Source organism: Rhizophagus irregularis, chromosome 19 (genome assembly GCF_026210795.1).
Source record: "Rhizophagus irregularis chromosome 19, complete sequence".
Lineage (NCBI taxonomy): Eukaryota > Fungi > Glomeromycota > Glomeromycetes > Glomerales > Glomeraceae > Rhizophagus > Rhizophagus irregularis.
In genome coordinates this window covers 2,894,547-2,912,908 of record NC_089447.1, presented here as the reverse complement: position 1 = coordinate 2,912,908, position 18,362 = coordinate 2,894,547, and the positions used below count along the sequence as shown (strand labels likewise).

The window sequence follows — 18,362 nt, the reverse complement described above, 5'->3', positions numbered from 1 at the left end:
ATACAAGGAACTGCCTTTCTATCACGTGCTAAACAAGCTGATTCGTTCCTGTGTGATATACATATTTTACCATGTATTCTAACCTTTTTTCGCTGTTACTGATCCTGTAACGGGTCGCCTATTATAAAAGTTACTACTTTAAAATGATTAAATAGTTAAAAAACAGAGAAAGCGGACATTTCACTTTTGTCACATTTCATTTATCTTATTGTCCCCTCTAACCTTAATTTTTTTTATCAGAATCTAATCGCATAATTATCACATGTAACATAACTCGATTTTTTCTAAAAACTTTATGACTTCACCAATAACTCCGGCAAATCCTCCTCGTCCAGCTCTTAAAGCCACAGACGAAAAAAGTTTTGCTTTTACAAGTACAACTTATAGGTGGCCAATTATTATTACAAAAGCTATTGACGATATCTACAAAACCCGTCATGATATTGATACTTCAAAAGAACCCGAAAAAGCGAAAGAAGGGAAAGATATCATGGATTCTATAGCTTTATTAAAATACGAAATGCAACGAAAGAGGCAATTAACGTATGTTAAAAATTTTTTTTATCTAACACCATAAATTTCTTTAATTCGATTTTTTTCCTCTAATGATTAGACCAATCGAAGATGATGGGGAACCAGATATTAATACATATAATGAAGTGTTTACTAGATATTTCAAAGAAGAAAATTGGTATTCAGCTTCATGGCTTTTCACTGAATGTTATTTATATCGTAGGATTCGTTCCATATTGGCAAAAACTAAGTATTGGCGTAATTATGATCCTTTTTTTCGACAAAAGGAAGAAATAATTAAAGCATCTTTTGCAGCTATAATTGAGCTTGCAAAACGTATTGATGAATTAATTTCTAATCAAAATCATGACAAAAAGATATTATTTCATGAATTAGCTCAAATAAGCTTATGGGGAAATGCTACTGATTTATCATTATTAACTAATCTAAATTATAATGATATAAATAAATTACAAAGTATCGATGCTAAAGCATTGGAACAATCAGAAAATAAAATTTTAGTGAATGATTTGGAAAAATTATGGAATAAGCTCTCTCATTATCAACAAAAGAGAATTGATTTTGTTCTTGACAATGCTGGTATGAAATTACTTACTTTATTAAACCTTCATTTTAAGAAAATCCTTTTAATTTATCTTTTGTATGTAGGATTTGAATTATACGGAGATTTGATATTTGCTGATTGGTTAATTCAAGTTGGTTATGCATCCGAAATTTACTTGCATATCAAAGCAATTCCATGGTTTGTTTCAGATACAACGTCAAATGATTTTAATTTGTTACTTAGTTCATTAAAAAATGGTTCTTTATCTGCATCCTCCGATGAAAAGATATATCTTGAAAAATTAGCAAAAAGATGGCAAGAATATATTGAAAATAATAAATGGATTCTTAAATCAGATTATTTCTGGACATCTCCTTATTCTTATTGGCATCTTAAAGAACAAGCGCCTGAATTATTTACTGATATTTCCAAATCTTCATTAGTAATTTTTAAGGGTGATTTAAATTACCGTAAATTAGTTTATGATTGTAAATGGCCAACTACCACTCCATTCAAAGAAGCGATTGGACTTTTTGCTACTGAAAAATCTGCTCCGCCTATTTTAGCACTTCGTACTAGTAAAGCGGATGTTATTGTCGGGTTACCCGAAGGAATTGAAGAAAGGTTATCCGCTTTAGAAGCAGATTGGATGTATTCTGGAAAATACGCAGTTATTCAATTTAATGAAGGAAATCAATAAATATAAATAGTATAAGACTATAAGTTTAACTTCTTTGTTAATAAAAAGAATAGAATCCGATTACTATTTACATATACAATTTGCATTATTTTATAATGTTTCGGAAAAATTACGTAAAAATAACCTGTTTGCAAGTTATACTTTTAAATAAATTTTTTTTTTTATTTCATTGTAGTCAATCATTTTGATTATTTGACTCAATTTATCATTTTCCTAAAATATGCCAAAGAAAATATCACAAAAATTCTCAAAGAAAGGTAAACAACCTCTTTTTAATTCTTCTCAACAAAAAACTTCAGCACTTAAAAAAGTACAAAATGAGAAAACGCCAAAATCGACGAATTATAAAAATACGATGAAATTAAATAACACTAATTCGTTATTTGAAGATAAAGTTATAAGTTCAAATTCGAATGATAATGAAAATGAAGAACTTAAATTTAATAAAGATGAATCAGGAGACAAAGACGAAGATATTATAATGCAAAATGTTGAATCAACATCATCGGAAGAGGAGGATAGTTCAGATAATGAAAATATGAAAAAAATAAATTATAGTGAAGAATCGGAAGAATCGGAAGAAGAGAATTCAAATGTAGAAAATATGGATGAAAAAGAATTGAGTGATAAGACAGATGATGAGGATGATGAGATGGATGAAATTGTAGAAGATACAACAAAAATTTCTTTAAAGAAAAAAACAAAAGAAAAAGAAGAAATAAAAAGTCAAGATAAAAATACGAGCAAAGAAACTACAGAAGTAACATTTTTCCTTTATATCAATAATATTTTGAAATTAGTGTAAATTTATGAATATTTATGTTTTTTTTTATAGGAAAAAGATCTAATTCCAACACCTTTATTAGCACGTCCGCAAGCTGAAAAACAATTTCGTGATTTTTATATGAATCAAATTACTAAGGCATTTGGTGAAGATTTGGACAAATTAAGAAAGAAGGTAAAGTTAGTTATACTTATAATAGACTTGACAGATAAATAATTTGTTAATTTTATTTCAATTAAATAAATTATAGGAAGTAAATCTTGGTTCAAATAAATTGGAAATATTGATTGATGCATTAGAATCAGGAATAAGTATATTTTCAGATGTAGAGAAAGAACTAGCTCTATTATCATCAAATAAAAAATAATTTATTATAATCTAATAAATTTTGCTTGTAAAAATCTTCTGTCCACGCGTAATTCTTTAGCTCTATTTATAGTTTCTTTTTCAACATATTCACCATTAATCATTTGAAATAAACCATCTTTTTCAAATAAGTCTTTTAAATATTCAATGGTAAAAAAATATGACATAGTGCCATCTTGTCTTACATAAAGATTTTCATCAAGTTTATGTGCGCCATCACTAGAAAATTTTAATTGAGTTTCATCATAAATTGCATAATCACGGAAACAAATTATAGAACCTTGTTTTGTTACCTAATAAAATTTTTAGTTACTATTTTTATGTTTACCAGAATTTCAGCACATTTAAATAAATATAATTGCATTTACCTTTGATATATTTCTTATAACGTTTAAATGTTTCTCTGGTGGAATAGCGGATAATACAAATATTGATGAAACAATATTTACCTTATCATTTGATGATATGAAATCTGGTAAATTATCTTCCGTTAAATCACAAACAAATGCATTGCATCTCTTCTCATCGTATTGAAAATGATTCTAAAAAAAGAAGAGAAGGTTAAGTATATAATTTATTGTGAAAAAATAGTATTATGAGATAGATACCTTTACAAATTCAATAGCCCTTTTTGAGAAGTCACAAGCATAGATAAATAATAAAGGATTTGATTCTAAAACTGGAAATATAAAATTTCCTACACCACAACCCAATTCTAACACAATTTTTTTATTATTTAATTCTGAGTCTTGTTCATTATTATTGAAAGAAAGTTCATTAAATTCTCTTCCAATCCAATGTCTATTCTTAAAAAATTTTGTAGTATTGCGCTTATAAAATAAATCCCTAATTAAATTTGCAAATAATTAAAAAAAAATGTAATTTTTTTTTTTAAAAAAAAATAAATAAATAAGTTATATATAACATGCCAATTTTTTGACGCATCGTTTTTATATTTATTCGCCCAAAATTGTGGTAATAATTTTTTATCATTCTTTAATAATTCTTCGATTTTTTCATAATCAATTTTTAACTCTATTGTCTTGATTTCAGGACATGCCTGTTTACTGTCATTATTATCAGTCATATCAACAGTATTCATTTTTGATTTTATTCTTAATTATATTTCCTTAATAATAACAATCAATTTTGATGGGACATTGAGTAACACAATTTAATTTTCACGTGACGACGGTTGATTATCTAATTAGTATCCGTTCCTAAAATCAATGCTTTGATAACGTTATCTTTTCTTTCTTTAACTGTTTCAAAAGCTTTCACAGCATCTTGAAATTTAAACCTATGGGTTATAAGAGGTTTTAAATTAATAAATCCGGCACTAACTAGCTGTACAGCTTGTTTATAGGTATTGCAATAACGGAAAGACCCCATAAATTTAATCTCACGAACTCCGATATCAGCTATTGGAATTGGTACAACTTCCATACCCATCCCTACTTGCACAAATGTTCCTTTAGACTTAGTCATCTAATACAAAATATATATTAATTTAAATAGTTCAGTTCTTCTAAACAAATTTATTCGCACTTACATAAATACCAGTTTGGATACAAGTTTCAACACCAGAGCATTCTAATATAACATCAGCTTGTTCAACGCCAGATTCCAATAACTTTTGTGAAAATCTTTTAGCGAAATTGACTGAACTTAAACCTTGAGGAATCTCTCTTTCCGCTAATACAACCTCATTAGCCACATAATTTTTCGCAAAATCTAATCTCGATTGATTAATATCTACCATAGTAATTTTAACAGCACCTGATGCTTTTGCTGCAGCTCCCGCCAACAATCCAACTGGTCCAGCTCCAAATATTATTACAGTTTGACCTGCTCTAAGGTCTGCTAATTTACATGAATGAATTCCAACTGATAGTGGTTCAATTAATGCTGCTTCTTCGAGTGATGGAAAATTATCCGGTAATTTTACACAAAAATCCTCTGGACAACAATAATATTGACAAAGTGTACCTTATAATTTATATCATTTACAAAAATTAATTATGATATTTTAATGTTAATAATGAAGTATATTAAAATAAGAACCATTAATTGGTGGAGTTGCCGCGAATTTCATATCTTTACACAAGTTATATTGACCATTTTTACAAAAATGACAAATATAACAAGGTATACCAGGTTCAATTGCGACTTGATCGCCAACCTTCAAGATTTTACAATCTCTTCCAATGTTTGTCACAATGCCAGAGGATTCATGACCTAAAACCATTGGTTCCTTAACTATAAAGTCACCGATATGGCCTTGAACCCAATAATGAACTTGGAAATAAAAGATATTAAAATGTGAAATAATAATAAATAAAATTAAATTTGTTTACTTTATAATGTACTTTTAATATAAAGTATATACGAAATAAAGCTTTATCATTACCGTCAGAGCCACAAATTCCAGTTACTTTGACAGCAATTTCAACTTCGTTTGGTTTTGGTGATGGTCTTGGGCGATTTTCGGCCTGAATATCGCCAATGCGCTTAAGAACCCATGAAATATTCGAGTTTTCTGGCATTATACCGTGTGAATAAAGCGTAAAATGAACAAGTTCCAAAATGATCAACATGATCTCTCGAAATCGAGTTATAAATTTTTTAGTTCGGAAAGTTCAGGGCTTCACAAATCGTTCGTATAAATCACCGGTCGGTAAAATGCAACTAAACAATATAATTGGTTGTCGCGTCAATTCATCAATATCGAGATAAGAATGAAAAACTATCCCCTGCACGATGACAAATATGAGTGCTGTAAATACTTTTCACGGTTACGTAGAATTGGACAGGGGGTAAACGTTGATAAAGTATCAATCTAATCAAAGGATTTTTTTTTTTTAAAAGCAGGTTGTCCTCTTTTCTTAGCTACCACGTATACAGTTCTGAATAAAGATGAAATACAAGCTTTCGCGTCCAATACGCCAATGTTCGTTTATATGGCAACGTATGTTGTCGCGCTTTACTTTAGGTTATTTCCTTGTTCATTTGGTAATTACAAATAAAACTTTTGACACAGACAAATTGTGGTTACGGCTTATAATTAGGTTTTGGGACTAATATTCGCTCATTAAGTGCCTCTGCACTTACGCCTGCCAAACCACGATTATATGGTCAGCCAACAGCGAAAACTCACCCACATTTGATGAAACCGGGAGAAGGTAAGCAAGTATTTTTTATGAATTATATTCGATAATTTTCTTATGCCAATTTTCGCTTTTTCTTATATCAAATTGAAAGTAACACCAGGAATAACAGCTACCGAATACGAGTTTAGAAGAGCAAGGTTGATGAATATGCTTCCAGAAAATAGTGTTGCAATCGCATTAGGGTATCGAACAAGATATATGTCAAACAAAGTATTGTTCGTATATTTTAATAAAATTTATATCAAGAGAATATCAACTTTTATTTTTGTAACAAATTTATGTTTATTTACAGATATATATCATAAAATTTACAATTTATGCAGTACAAAGCATAATTTAAAATTTTTTTTATAATTATTTTTAGAGATAAAAATGAAAATTCTCATGATTTCATCTTTTTTTTTATATTTATAGTTATCCGTTCCATCAAAATACCGACTTCTTTTATTTATGCGGTATGAGCAATATGATTATTACGTAACTAATAAATTAATGTAATTTAATAAATTCATATTACTTTTATTACGCCTAGGTTTTAATGAACCAGACGCGGCTATAGTTTTGGGTATTTAATGATTTTACTTGTTTATACTCAAAATATTTTATTTTTATTTTTTTTGAAAGTATATTATGCATTAGATGAATTATATTTATTTTTTTCCATCGTATAAATGTAAGAAAAGAATAATACTCGAAAGGGATATAAAATGACAATGTTTGTGCCGCCAAAAAATACAAGTGTTGAAATGTGGGATGGTTCTAGAACTGGAGTATTGGGTGCAGTAGAAATATTTGGCGCAGACGAGGTATAATATTTGCCATAAAAATTAAGTGATTTACGCGTACATATGATGAATTGCCACATTCTTCCGCAATGATAGGCTATAGAATCGACAAGATTCAACTCAAAAATCAAGGAAATCGTAAAAAATTACAAAGATATATACATAGATCTCCCTGCAAAAACAAATATTCTTTCAAGTGATAGTATTTATAAAAGTACCAGCCGAGCTTATGGTATTCCCTCATTTCATACATTTTCTTATTGGTTTAATTATTGTCGAGATCACCTCGATAGATTAATACGCCCTCATCGTTTCTCCTCTATCTCAACTATGTTTGGCTCTCAAGTAAAACCGTTAAGTCGTATAATTCAGGAATTGAGACTTATTAAAAGTGATAGTGAAATTGCGTTAATGAAAGTGGCCGGACAAATCACTGGTAAAGCATTCATTGAGGTATATTTTTCTGATTCCCTGATTTCGTATTTTATTATTATATATAAATGATTTACGTTTGTTTAATCTTTAAATAGACAATTAAGTTTACAAACCTCGGATTTACTGAACATGACTTATATGCAAAAGTAGATTTTGAATGCCGGATTCGTGGGGCGCAGTATCTTGCATATGTACCAGTGGTGGCAGGAGGAATTAATGCTTTAACATTGCACTATGTAAGGAACGATATGCCATTACAGTAGGTCATTTATTTTGATATTTGATACGGGCTAGAAAGACTTTTTATTAATTATTATCTCTATCATATATATTAGAAATGGTGACTTGGTATTAGTAGACGCGGGTAGTGTGAGTATTTTACCTTTGCATAACTAACGTGGAATTTTATTATTTAATTGTTTTTATTATTGCTGATAGGAATACCATGGTTATGCTAGTGATATTACGCGAACCTGGCCAATAAATGGTAAATTTTCGCCAGCTCAACGTGATCTTTATGAGGTGGTGTTAAATGCCAACAGACAATGCATCAAGGTAAAGAATTTGTTTGAAATTGTTGTGTTATACTTTCTTTATGATTAACGATGTTATAATATAATTTAGCTTTGTACTGAAAAAAAAAATATTTCACTCAATAAAATACATGAAAAATCTGTTCAATTTATAAAAGAGGGATTGTCAAGTCTTGGATTTGATCTTGTTGAAGGAGTATGAATTCAACTATATTTCCACTATTTTTTTCATATTACTTACCGTTTTTTTATGATTAGGACGTGGACCGAGTATTATATCCTCATCACGTTGGACATTATCTTGGATTAGATGTTCATGATACGCATGACCTAGAACGTTCACGAATTCTAAAAAGTGGAATGGTGATAACAATAGGTAATGTGATATATCATTATCAATTTTTATTTTGTTTTAATTATTTTAATTTTAAATTTCAAATTATTTTAGAACCAGGCGTTTATATTCCTCCTAATGATGCTTATCCAAAACACTTTCATGGCATGGGAATTCGTATAGAAGATGATGTATTAGTTGGTGAAACTGATCCATACGTATTAAGTTCAATTGCACCAAAAGAAATTGTTGATATTGAATATTGTATGGAAAATTAAATTAGAATGAAATCATTAATTAAATTACAATAATAATAATAGTAATAGATTGTATTTTTTAACTATAAAAAGCAATTTTTAATATAATGATTTTATTATCATTAAATTTATTGTTGAATTACATATAGTTCATTTAGGTTTGTTTCTTTACATACAAAGATACATTCAACTCTTTTAAGTGCACACTTTTTAAATGCATGCACTATATATTTTTCTCTAACATGTATTATATACAGTTAACTCCTTATAATGCACCACTTATAAGTGCATTTCCTTCCTAAATGCATACTTTAGTTCAATTCCAAGTATATATGACCTCTAATTATTTACTCTATAAATATATATCCTTTATAATTGCATGCTTTTTTTGGATGTATTTATAGAGTTAATTATATTTTTTCTTTAAATTCATTCTAATCTGTATAACAAAATTTAAAATAAAATATCTTAGTCAATATATTGCACCTACAGAAATAAAATATATATCAAATATTTATCTTAACAAGATAAATCTAACAAGCTTAAAATTATTAAATCCAATCACTAGTTCTCAAAATAGCTAAAAAGTTAATATAATTTTACATTTGAAAACAAAATTTATTATAGGTTATATAAAATTAGGACTGAATTTTTTTAGTATTATTCAGGGTCTTAGTTAATCTCAGCCAAATAGTTAAATATTAGAATAAATTATATTTTTAAATATTAATTTACAAATATATATATATAATATAATAAATAAAAATTTATTACAATATTTTTATAAATTATATTACCGTATATCACGGGCCATAGTACCCCCCTATGCATAGTACCCCCTTGAAAAATTTCATAGAATTGTATAGTACCCGGGGGATATTTTACAATTATCTCGTGATCTAGTGATCAGATTTGAGCCATCATTTTTTTGTTTGATAGCTCTCATTGAGCTCTTCAAAATAAAAAATAGATCGTTCAAATTGGACTGGTAGATCGTGAGATATTCGCAAAAAACGGAATTTTTAGGCTTTGTTTAGTACCCGGGGGTACAGGGTCAAACTCCCGATTTTTGCAAGATACCCGGGGTACTGTGGCCCGCTATATACGGTATATACTATATATATAATTTTATTCAACTATTATTTGTACATTTTGGGGTTGATCACCCTTGGCTTATTGGTTAGTCCGTGAATCCCCTTGTGAAGCCTGAGTATGATGAGGTTGCAGGTTCGATTCCGCCGATCACAGAAATTAAAAGAATTTTACTGCGGACACTACTACCAATAGTGTAAAGGTACAGGGATTAATGTAGGCTGGACTGCATCATGGTGAATTAGTATATACCGGTCGGCGGCATATTTAACAAGGGTCGTGGTGTCCTCTAGCGTTCCCTATGAGGCCATTGGGAAGCCTATTGTCCTGTCTGGATGGTCACTGCTTGCATACCATCTGGGTGAGCTCTTGTCTTGGTGGTCACTCTACAATACCACTAAGGGTGTGGTAAACTTTACTGTGGGGTTTACTACGCTAGATAATCCTCATAGATGGTAAAATCTCAAGTGCAATGTCTTAGCAGTAGTTTACCTTCTAATAGGTTTAGGCTGATTGGAGACGTTCGTGGGCTTACAGGTATATAAGGTTCTAAGGTGAGGTTCGATTCCTCAGTGAATTTGACATACTGGTGGGTAATCCCAGCTTAGGTAGCGGGTTGGTTACTTATAATAAAGGGGTGATCCCCAGTACCCTTAGCAGCTTACTGTCCCTGGTAGTCACTACTATTACTACTGGGGGATTTACAACTATGGTGGGCTGGTATGGTAATCGCGGCCTGTAGTGGGCTTTGAGTGAGGCCATATTAGTAGTCTTAGTATTGCAGTACCTCTAAGCTAACCATCATGGAAGGACTTACAGATGTCTGCTCCGTTATATCTGCCGTACGTGGATGGTTGCTCACTTCTGATGGGTGCTAGTGGGTAGTATAACTGTGTCAGAAACCCTGCTACACTACGATCCATGTTGGGTTTAAACTTGGGTACCGTCTTCCCAGTGTGGTATATAGGGAGTAGGGGGATGAACATCTGGTTACTTCTAATAATTAGAGTAGGTTGCTTGGTTATCTGTTGCTCAATGGTAGGAGTATGTTACTGCAACTGACGTTGTAATGCTCCCTCCACGTAGCTTTGGTGAGCCGGCTATGCTGATGTCTCCTAAAACATAAAAAAAAAAAAAAAAAATTATTTGTACATTTTTAGTAAAAATTATATATATATAAAATTCTATTTTAATAAAATGTGAAAATAAAATAATACTATAAATAAAATATTATTATTATTTATTCTGATACTTTTTGCCAAGTTTAATTTTTATTATACCATTATTATAAAAATATTAAAAAAAGAAAATATAATTTGCAAATCACTTTTTAATATAAATAGTAAATTATACTTTTAAATAAATTAAATGTTATAATTAAATTCTAAATTTTTTTTTAATTCAATTGCTTTATTAAATAATTGCAAAATTATATGTAAATATAGAATTTATATAAAAGCTCTACTTATATTATGCAAGAATTAAATTCTAAATCATAATATATTATTAATATATCTAATATTATTAATTACCAATAAACTATATTTATATTATATAACAAATATCAAAACTGCAAAAATAGTTTAATAATATTTTAAAATGTTACTATATCTAATTTAGACAGAGCAGTTTTACTTAATTAAAACTAATCATACTAATTAAATATTTAAATTGCTTATTGTATTTAATTAAATATAAATAATTTTTATTTGTAATAAAATTTATCAGGTTAATATAATCTAATTTACTAAATAATTAAAAAATTAATTACACAATATTATTATAGTTGATATTCATAAAATCAAAAAATTTTTTTTTCATTCATTTCATTCAATTTAGATTAAAGATAATAACACAAAAATTTCACATTTACTGGTTTTGTGAAAAAAAGAATCCACCCACAAAAAAAAAAAATTATGAATATTTTAATTGAAAATAAAAAAAAACTAAATATTAAAATATTTACTAAGGAAAAAATCTTCACAAGAAAAAAAGTTGCCCATTTAAGTAATATAACAAAATGATTAACATTATTGGATAAAGTTATCAATAATAAAAGTAGTAAGAATCAAAGTTGATCAATTTATATTATAACTAAATTAACTAAATGGAGATATAATATACGAACATTCCATTAAGAGAAACTAATGGGGAATAAACAAGACAAAATAATAGGATGCTGAGTAAATACCATAAAAAAATATTTGTAAAATAAAATAATAAAATTTTCATATACGCAACATAGCTATTGCCTTTGTATGCTTATATTTTCGTTTCAGTCTTTCTCTCATTAAAAAATGTCGTATTATTTTACATCTCTAAAAGTAAATTAAAAATTTGTAAAGTAATGCCGATATGGATCAGCACCTGACGTAGCTCTACCAAGATCACCGATATCTTCTGTAGGTTCTGGATATTTTTCAAAGTTACCAGTATCACCGGGATGTTGATATGGTGGAACAATTGGAGCTGTTACACGTCTGTCATACAAGCCTTGCCAATCAACACCTCGGAACCACTTGTGTTTCTTTACATCCTCACTTCCTCCGCGGAGATTACCAAGACGTTTTGTACGATCAGATGTTAAGAGACGTTTAATAAGATCTTTTGCATTTGGGTCAAAATGTGATGGGAATTGTATTTTGCCCGCAAGGATTTTTTCATAAATACCAAATGGATTATCATCAAAAAATGGTGGATATCTATAAACAATTGCCAAAATTACAATTTTTTAAAGAAAAATAAGTAAACATTAAAAAATGGAAAATTTATAATTTTTATACAAACAGAATAAAAATAAATAAATAAATTTTACCCTGCTAGCATTTCAAATATTAAGATCCCTAGTGCCCACCAATCCACAGGCTTTCCGTGGCCTTTACTTTGAATAATTTCTGGTGCTAGATATTCAGGTGTTCCACATAATGTCCAGGTACTATTTATTTATTGTTTATATACTCGTAAATAAATAAATTTGTCTTAATAATTATTATTCGATAATTTTTAACTCACCGATCCTCGACTCTCTTTGCAAATCCAAAATCAGTTATCTTAACATGACCTCTTGAATCTAATAACAGATTTTCGGGTTTAAGGTCTCGATAGATAATATCGTTAGAATGTAAGTACTCAATAGCAAGAACAATTTCTGCTGCATAGAATCTGGTCATATCATTCGTAAATCTCCCAGCTTTCCGCAGGTGAGAGAAAAGCTCTCCACCAATGACATATTCCAATAGCATATATAAATTTCGATCATCCTGAAATGTGCAAAATCTTCGGAATAATACGAAAAAATTTTGTCAGTTTATGTCATTTGATTTTTATTAATAGTAATTAATGAAAGTTGACACTAACGAAATATTTATGATTAACTCACAAATTCACAATGAACGGATGATGAACTTGACTAAGAATTGACTTTTCAGAATTAATGTGTTCAACTTGCTTGAGCCGTACAACTTCAACTTTTTTCAATACTTTCATTGCATAATAATTTTCTGTGTGTTTAAATTTGGTCAAAAACACACGACCAAAGGTTCCAGTTCCTATTATTTAATTACAAAATTATTAATAATTAAATAGATGGATATGTTGATAATCACTAATCACTATAAAGTATCCAAAAAATTAATTTAATTAATTTGCTAATCAATCAATGTATCACAATTGAAATAAAGTAACTAAATGAACATTCACTTATAACTACCAATGTTGATGCAATTAAATCATATTTTTTTTCTTTTTAATTCTCAATAAAAAGTTTATTGACTATTTAATTAAATCAGATTAAAGGTATTAAAAATTCTTTTAGAGCATTTACCTAAAGTTTCTAATAACATAAAATCGATCAGGCCAAATGAAGGTCTTTGGATATAACTAGGCTGCGTTTGTGTAGTTTGCGGCTGTCTAGGTGAAGTCGGCTGTCGTACTGTTAATGGTTGCTGAGTTCCGCTATCATTATCATTTCCTTCACTTTGATATGTTTGATGGTTGCCGTTTGACAAAGTATTAGGAAAGTTTGCAGTCTCAGAACTTGGTCCATTGACAGTCTCATTAGTATTGTTGCCGTTAACCGTCTTATCTTTCTTTTTGTTTGGAAAGAGGGAGGTCATCCTTGTAAAAGAAAAACTTATATACTAAATTAAGTTGTTATAATATAAATAACTTAATGTAAAAAGGTTGAGTTCAAAACAGCTGATTTTTCTTTTTAAAAAGGTTAAATGGTCTTTTTTATATTAAATTCCTTTGGTTAGATGACGCGCAAAACGCGAAGTAGTAATTTATCTTTTTATTCAATAAATAGCGTGCTTAACAGCTAATTAATAACCTCGGAAAAAAAAATTTTTTTTTGGTCAAGTCGGGGAGGAAAATAAAAAAAAAATAGTTCGTCTCTTTAGAAAAGGAGAGTAAAGTTAATCAAATGCTTTATAAATTTCTATGTTGTGATAATAAAATTATAATACCGGTAAGTACCAGTCTGTGATATAAAAAAATTTCAAAAAAGGTAACGCTAGGTGAGGAACTTTACGGGGGGATACACCGTAAAGGAAGGAATTTCTCCTTTTTTTTAAAAAAAAAATTTGACAGCCAGCAACAAAAATTTAAGAAGTTAGTCAGAAATTATAAGTCAATGCTATTGATAAATTTAATATGTTAAATTTGTTAATATCTAATAAAATACCCACATATGATCAATTTTTTTATTAACCTGGGGCTTGGGCCCGCTTTTTAGGTTAGTAAATTTATTAAGTTTATTAACTGCGCCATATTTCAATTTTATTCAACTAATTGAATTTGTAGATTTTCATATGTCCAATTCTGTACAAATTGAGATATTTTCTACAAATCATTTGATCTAAAAGGAGCTTTTTAAAGTTGGTTATGTTGATTTCCCACAGAGTGCATCTGTGCATCTGTTTTATTTCTCCGCCTTTCTACTTTTACAAATTCTTCAATGATGTCACATAATCATATCAAAGGCGTTAAATTATCATGTGAAATTTATATTATTAGTAAATTATAAGAACTTTATTTTTTAACGGTTAATGTGAAAAATTCTTATTTAATACTTTTATGTTTAATAAACATCTAAATCAGGATTAAAAAATAGAGTTATCGGAAATTATCAGGGTGTCCCAAGTGGCTATTACATGTGCCATTGGATGTTCACCTATTTGGCATAAAACGTGTCATTTCTGCACCTTCTTGCTTATTCTATAGTTGACATTTGCTCTTTAAAAACACATTCTCATTTCTTAATAACTTGTTATATATGGTAGGTAATATAATACAATTTTTTTTTTTGAAATTTACAGAAGCTTATATCACAAACCCGAGATCTTGTACTACCAATAGATCTGATTGATCTAATCTAATTTAGGAAAGTTAAACTAAACCATTAATATTATTTATCTTACGTAATCAAATTAAATTTATTAATTATAATTTGGGTTATAACAATTAATCAACTTATTATGCTCGTGCTTGTTCCATTTTTATGATAATAACGAACCACGTAAAAGGGCAAATGATCAATCTTTAAATGAAATACAATTATAAATTAATAAAGAGGAGTTTTAATAGGATAATTTTTTCTTACCATACAGAATTCAACAAATTGTTACAAACATCATTAATATAAAAAGAATATTAAAAAAAAAAGAATTATTAAGCATCTAAATAAATGCAATATAAATAAACCCTTAAATTTTTTTCCCGCCAATTAATTACACTTTTTTATTATTTAATTGTTTTTTTTTGTTCTATATGTCACGGAAAGCAACTCTATAATTAAAGAATATGCATATATTTATAATATCCAAACTTTTCAAAATTAAGAGGATAAAAGTACCAGCATCAAAAATATCGATATATTATACCTTGCTCTTAAATGTTCTTTTAAAAAGCCATATTAAAGTAAAAATTAAAAGGTTTTTTTATAGAAAAAAGTCCATATTGAACGTTTCTCAACATCAGAACCATGTGGAAGAGAATTCAAGATCGAATCATTCTCCTTTATAATTGATATGTTCGACATTGATTGAGTTCTAAAATTAGGTGAAGATCGACGACGATAAACATTCGGTTTATTAGATTGAGTTTGACTTCGTGACGACGGTCTTGAAACAGCTTCCTCTTCAGAAGGTGAAATGATAAAGTTAATTTTACTTGATGACATCACTGGTAAACTTCTACGATTCTCTTTCAAATATTTCGAAGATTCCGCATCACCAATTCCCAATGACTCTTGAAGTTCATATAAGAGGAGCATCCTAGGAGAAGGTTGTGACGAATCACTACCGTTAATAGAACTAGGAGTTTTATGTAGCGAATGCCCATTTAGTAGTATTCCAAGACCTTTACGCTCGGAATTATGTGGAGTATTATTTACATTATTATCTTGTTTTTCAAGAGACAAAAGTTCATTTGCTACTGTACGAGCACGTTCTATATTAGCCTGCAATGATTGATTTTTTTCTTCATGTTCAGCCAAAAATAAATTATTTGGTTGAACCGTAGAATTTGCATTGTCATTTTCGATTGTTATCTTCGGATCATTTACAAATGTTTGTTCATTAACTACACTCGAATTCGATTTTGTACAAATGTTAATTTTCTCTTCTGAATTGAAATCCGATTCTTTTATAACTTCTAAGCTTTTAGGTGATTCATCCGTGTAAGGATTTTGAAACTTCACGATATCAGAATCTAGTCAAAATAATAACAGAGAATTAATGGAAATAAAATATATTTGTAAAAAAAAAAATCTGAAAATATTGCATGAACTTTCAAAAAAATTATAACGAACCTAATTGAGCATTTGTCAGAACTTTACTACCTCCCCCTATTTTTGACTTATATGCAATAGCATCATTTGCCTTCTGAATTAGCTCATCTATCATCATACATATTTGACGGTATCGAGCGTCATTATCTTTTCCAATTTCTACTAAATCAGTCTTATCGAAGGGATGGTTTTTATATTATGAACAAATTTCTAGCATTTTCTGAAATTAGATAATATATAATAAAACCGTACCTCTGTTGATACTTCGTCATCGTCATCGGATTCATATATTGACATGAATGAGTCATTACTAAAAAGTTTAATAAAAAATATGTATATATAAATTCAGGTTCTTTCTCTCGTACTAAATATATAACCTACATACATATTAAGTTTTCTTTTCAATTCTTGAATTTCTGCAGCTTGTTTTTTATTAGTAGCTTCCAATTCAGCATTAAATTTCGTCAATGTTTGTATTGATATTTCCAAATCTTGAATCTGAAAGAGATAAATCAATAGAAGAATATTTTTTATTAGTCTCTTTTTTATACACACGTATATCTTTTTGAAATAAATCTATAAGAAACCAATTTGCTACTGTTTTCTTGACCTATCGACCCAATTAATTATCATATTTAAATTAAATATATTATATACATTATAAAAATCAAAGCAGCAGGTAAATCAAGAAAATAGTAGCTAGATTGAAAGAAGTTCAATGATTATGTGCATACAAAAATATATCGGAAAAAATAGAGAAACCTAAACAGCAATTTTGTTGACGATCAGCATTGCATTATTTTATCAGTCACATTATACACCATTTACTCACCTTTCTATTTTTCTTTGCTTCTTCTGCTTGTTTATCGGCTTTAAATTGACGATTTAAAGTAGCAATATCAAGTTCTACTTTTGATTTATCTGATGATGAATTATCCGACATAGTTCCAAGAGAGGATTTTGGGCGTACTTTTGCGACAACATTAGACTTGATTGAGGGAGATTTAGTAAGATATCCTTTACTACTATGTATGCTTATACTCGAATTTGCTGATTGGTTACTATCTTTATCGGAATCAGAATGGAAGCCATCATCAGACCTAGCTTTCTCTTTATCCGACAATCCTATTGAACTACTGCGAGGACTTCGAGGAACGCGAGGAACGCTTGTGTGATTGGGAGGTAAAGTGTTGCTGCGCACAAGTGGAGGTGGCTGTGTCGGAATATCGAGTTTAGAGCTACTAATATTTGTTTTAACTCGTGGACCACGAACTTTGACAGAGTTTGAACTACGATCACGATTCATCATCAGTTTCTCTCCTTTTCAGATCTTTATTAAGAGTTAATTATATAATACCCTTAGACATTCACTGGAAGTACCTCTTTTAAATACACGTATAAACTATTTGTAAGAATTAATTAAAATTTTTATTAAAGATCTTAAGTTGGTAGAGTATCCTAAATAGAGAAATAAGTAGGAGAAATAAACAATTAATAATCGGAAAACGGGAGACAAGATTTTGGTAGGAGGTTAATATGATGAGTTTGATATTATTTTATGCTTTGCGAATATAAAGAAAGATTACAAGCTAATGGAAAAAGGATTAACGGGATTGCAGTACTTGTCTCGAAGGTGTGGTTTAGGGGAGATTACGGAAGTGGAGATATATAAGGTCAAAAGTTTATATAAAAGTGCGACAATTTAGGTAACACAATCAGTATAAAGTTGACACTTTGTTTATTTTGATTTTTAGCTAAAAATTCAAATTTACATAAAGGCCATCTGACATTAATCCTTTTTTATCCTGTCTACTTTATGATCATTTCCGTTAACTTGATAAGGATCACATTTGATTTTGTAGATTTTTAACTTTCCCAATCTAAATGGAGAATCAAAATAGCAAGTTCCAACATTTGTGTTCCTTTTGTACTGCAACACGATTATGTTTTTGAGTCGGAATGTGAAGATTATGTGAAATTGTGGCCCATTCATTTTTGCACATGAAACATTAATTATTATATAATACTCTCTCACGTG

The 18,362-nt window shown here is 29.1% G+C and overlaps 7 protein-coding genes across 9 annotated transcripts; 3 read left to right on the top strand and 4 right to left on the bottom strand.

Moving 5' to 3' along the window:
• Nucleotides 1-94: 94 nt before the first annotated feature.
• OCT59_011180 (uncharacterized protein) lies at nucleotides 95-1,951 on the top strand. The gene is made up of 3 exons (XM_025314463.2): nucleotides 95-543; nucleotides 614-1,113; nucleotides 1,183-1,951. Exons 1-3 carry the CDS (start codon nucleotides 296-298, stop codon nucleotides 1,776-1,778), a joined length of 1,344 nt encoding a protein of 447 aa, XP_025185068.1. The 5' UTR covers nucleotides 95-295; the 3' UTR covers nucleotides 1,779-1,951.
• A 4-nt stretch (nucleotides 1,952-1,955) lies between these two features.
• Nucleotides 1,956-2,972, top strand: OCT59_011179 (uncharacterized protein). The gene is made up of 3 exons (XM_025330086.2): nucleotides 1,956-2,538; nucleotides 2,614-2,736; nucleotides 2,813-2,972. The coding sequence occupies exons 1-3, from the start codon at nucleotides 1,999-2,001 to the stop codon at nucleotides 2,927-2,929; spliced, it is 780 nt and encodes a 259-aa protein (XP_025185067.1). The 5' UTR covers nucleotides 1,956-1,998; the 3' UTR covers nucleotides 2,930-2,972.
• OCT59_011178 (uncharacterized protein) lies at nucleotides 2,766-4,030 on the bottom strand (the record flags this gene model as incomplete). The annotated part of the gene is made up of 4 exons (XM_066136343.1): nucleotides 2,766-3,221; nucleotides 3,297-3,470; nucleotides 3,537-3,774; nucleotides 3,858-4,030. 4 exons carry the CDS (start codon nucleotides 4,028-4,030, stop codon nucleotides 2,934-2,936), a joined length of 873 nt encoding a protein of 290 aa, XP_066000972.1. The 3' UTR covers nucleotides 2,766-2,933.
• On the bottom strand, nucleotides 4,007-5,509 carry OCT59_011177 (uncharacterized protein). The gene is made up of 3 exons (XM_066136342.1): nucleotides 4,993-5,509; nucleotides 4,481-4,917; nucleotides 4,007-4,416 (listed from the first exon to the last, which is right to left on the bottom strand). Exons 1-3 carry the CDS (start codon nucleotides 5,174-5,176, stop codon nucleotides 4,132-4,134), a joined length of 906 nt encoding a protein of 301 aa, XP_066000971.1. The 5' UTR covers nucleotides 5,177-5,509; the 3' UTR covers nucleotides 4,007-4,131.
• A 335-nt stretch (nucleotides 5,510-5,844) lies between these two features.
• Nucleotides 5,845-8,585, top strand: OCT59_011176 (uncharacterized protein; the record flags this gene model as incomplete). The annotated part of the gene is made up of 13 exons (XM_066136341.1): nucleotides 5,845-5,896; nucleotides 5,997-6,110; nucleotides 6,190-6,313; nucleotides 6,513-6,553; nucleotides 6,631-6,663; nucleotides 6,777-6,904; nucleotides 6,980-7,336; nucleotides 7,414-7,577; nucleotides 7,654-7,687; nucleotides 7,757-7,873; nucleotides 7,943-8,047; nucleotides 8,110-8,227; nucleotides 8,300-8,585. The coding sequence occupies 13 exons, from the start codon at nucleotides 5,845-5,847 to the stop codon at nucleotides 8,461-8,463; spliced, it is 1,551 nt and encodes a 516-aa protein (XP_066000970.1). The 3' UTR covers nucleotides 8,464-8,585.
• Nucleotides 8,586-11,215: 2,630 nt separating this feature from the next.
• OCT59_011175 (uncharacterized protein) lies at nucleotides 11,216-13,955 on the bottom strand. Of its 2 annotated transcripts, none has more exons than XM_066136340.1 (5): nucleotides 13,358-13,955; nucleotides 12,914-13,145; nucleotides 12,547-12,810; nucleotides 12,350-12,469; nucleotides 11,216-12,236 (listed from the first exon to the last, which is right to left on the bottom strand). In XM_066136340.1, the coding sequence occupies exons 2-5, from the start codon at nucleotides 13,018-13,020 to the stop codon at nucleotides 11,864-11,866; spliced, it is 864 nt and encodes a 287-aa protein (XP_066000969.1). In that variant the 5' UTR covers nucleotides 13,021-13,145; nucleotides 13,358-13,955; the 3' UTR covers nucleotides 11,216-11,863. The 2 variants fall into 2 exon arrangements, with proteins under 2 accessions (XP_066000969.1, XP_025185062.1); XM_025314459.2 differs by having other exon boundaries at nucleotides 11,331-12,236; nucleotides 12,914-13,082; nucleotides 13,358-13,892.
• A 1,131-nt stretch (nucleotides 13,956-15,086) lies between these two features.
• OCT59_011174 (uncharacterized protein) lies at nucleotides 15,087-18,311 on the bottom strand (the record flags this gene model as incomplete). 2 transcript variants are annotated; one of them, XM_066136339.1, is made up of 7 exons in its annotated part: nucleotides 17,157-18,311; nucleotides 16,710-16,822; nucleotides 16,577-16,634; nucleotides 16,346-16,496; nucleotides 15,499-16,245; nucleotides 15,417-15,432; nucleotides 15,300-15,321 (listed from the first exon to the last, which is right to left on the bottom strand). In XM_066136339.1, the coding sequence occupies exons 1-7, from the start codon at nucleotides 17,631-17,633 to the stop codon at nucleotides 15,300-15,302; spliced, it is 1,584 nt and encodes a 527-aa protein (XP_066000968.1). In that variant the 5' UTR covers nucleotides 17,634-18,311. The 2 variants fall into 2 exon arrangements, with proteins under 2 accessions (XP_066000967.1, XP_066000968.1); XM_066136338.1 differs by having other exon boundaries at nucleotides 15,087-16,245; nucleotides 17,157-17,613; nucleotides 17,705-18,311.
• Between the last annotated feature and the right edge of the window lie 51 nt (nucleotides 18,312-18,362).

Bases quoted from the DNA above. Each gene is read 5' to 3' on its own strand.
- OCT59_011175 (XM_025314459.2), bottom strand. From the start codon at position 13,649: ATGACCTCCCTCTTTCCAAACAAAAAGAAAGATAAGACGGTTAACGGC. The intron at 12,470-12,546 runs GTGAGTTAAAAA...ATAAATAAATAG, and splicing joins GCAAAGAGAGTCGAGGATCG to TACCTGGACATTATGTGGAA. The intron at 12,237-12,349 runs GTAAAATTTATT...AATTGTTTATAG, and splicing joins ATATTTGAAATGCTAGCAGG to ATATCCACCATTTTTTGATG.
- OCT59_011177 (XM_066136342.1), bottom strand. From the start codon at position 5,176: ATGGTTTTAGGTCATGAATCCTCTGGCATTGTGACAAACATTGGAAGA. The intron at 4,918-4,992 runs GTTCTTATTTTA...ATAAATTATAAG, and splicing joins GGCAACTCCACCAATTAATG to GTACACTTTGTCAATATTAT. The intron at 4,417-4,480 runs GTAAGTGCGAAT...ATTTTGTATTAG, and splicing joins GTATCCAAACTGGTATTTAT to ATGACTAAGTCTAAAGGAAC.
- OCT59_011179 (XM_025330086.2), top strand. From the start codon at position 1,999: ATGCCAAAGAAAATATCACAAAAATTCTCAAAGAAAGGTAAACAACCT. The intron at 2,539-2,613 runs GTAACATTTTTC...TTTTTTTTATAG, and splicing joins CGAGCAAAGAAACTACAGAA to GAAAAAGATCTAATTCCAAC. The intron at 2,737-2,812 runs GTAAAGTTAGTT...AATAAATTATAG, and splicing joins TGGACAAATTAAGAAAGAAG to GAAGTAAATCTTGGTTCAAA.
- OCT59_011180 (XM_025314463.2), top strand. From the start codon at position 296: ATGACTTCACCAATAACTCCGGCAAATCCTCCTCGTCCAGCTCTTAAA. The intron at 544-613 runs GTATGTTAAAAA...TCTAATGATTAG, and splicing joins CAACGAAAGAGGCAATTAAC to ACCAATCGAAGATGATGGGG. The intron at 1,114-1,182 runs GTATGAAATTAC...TTTTGTATGTAG, and splicing joins TTTTGTTCTTGACAATGCTG to GATTTGAATTATACGGAGAT.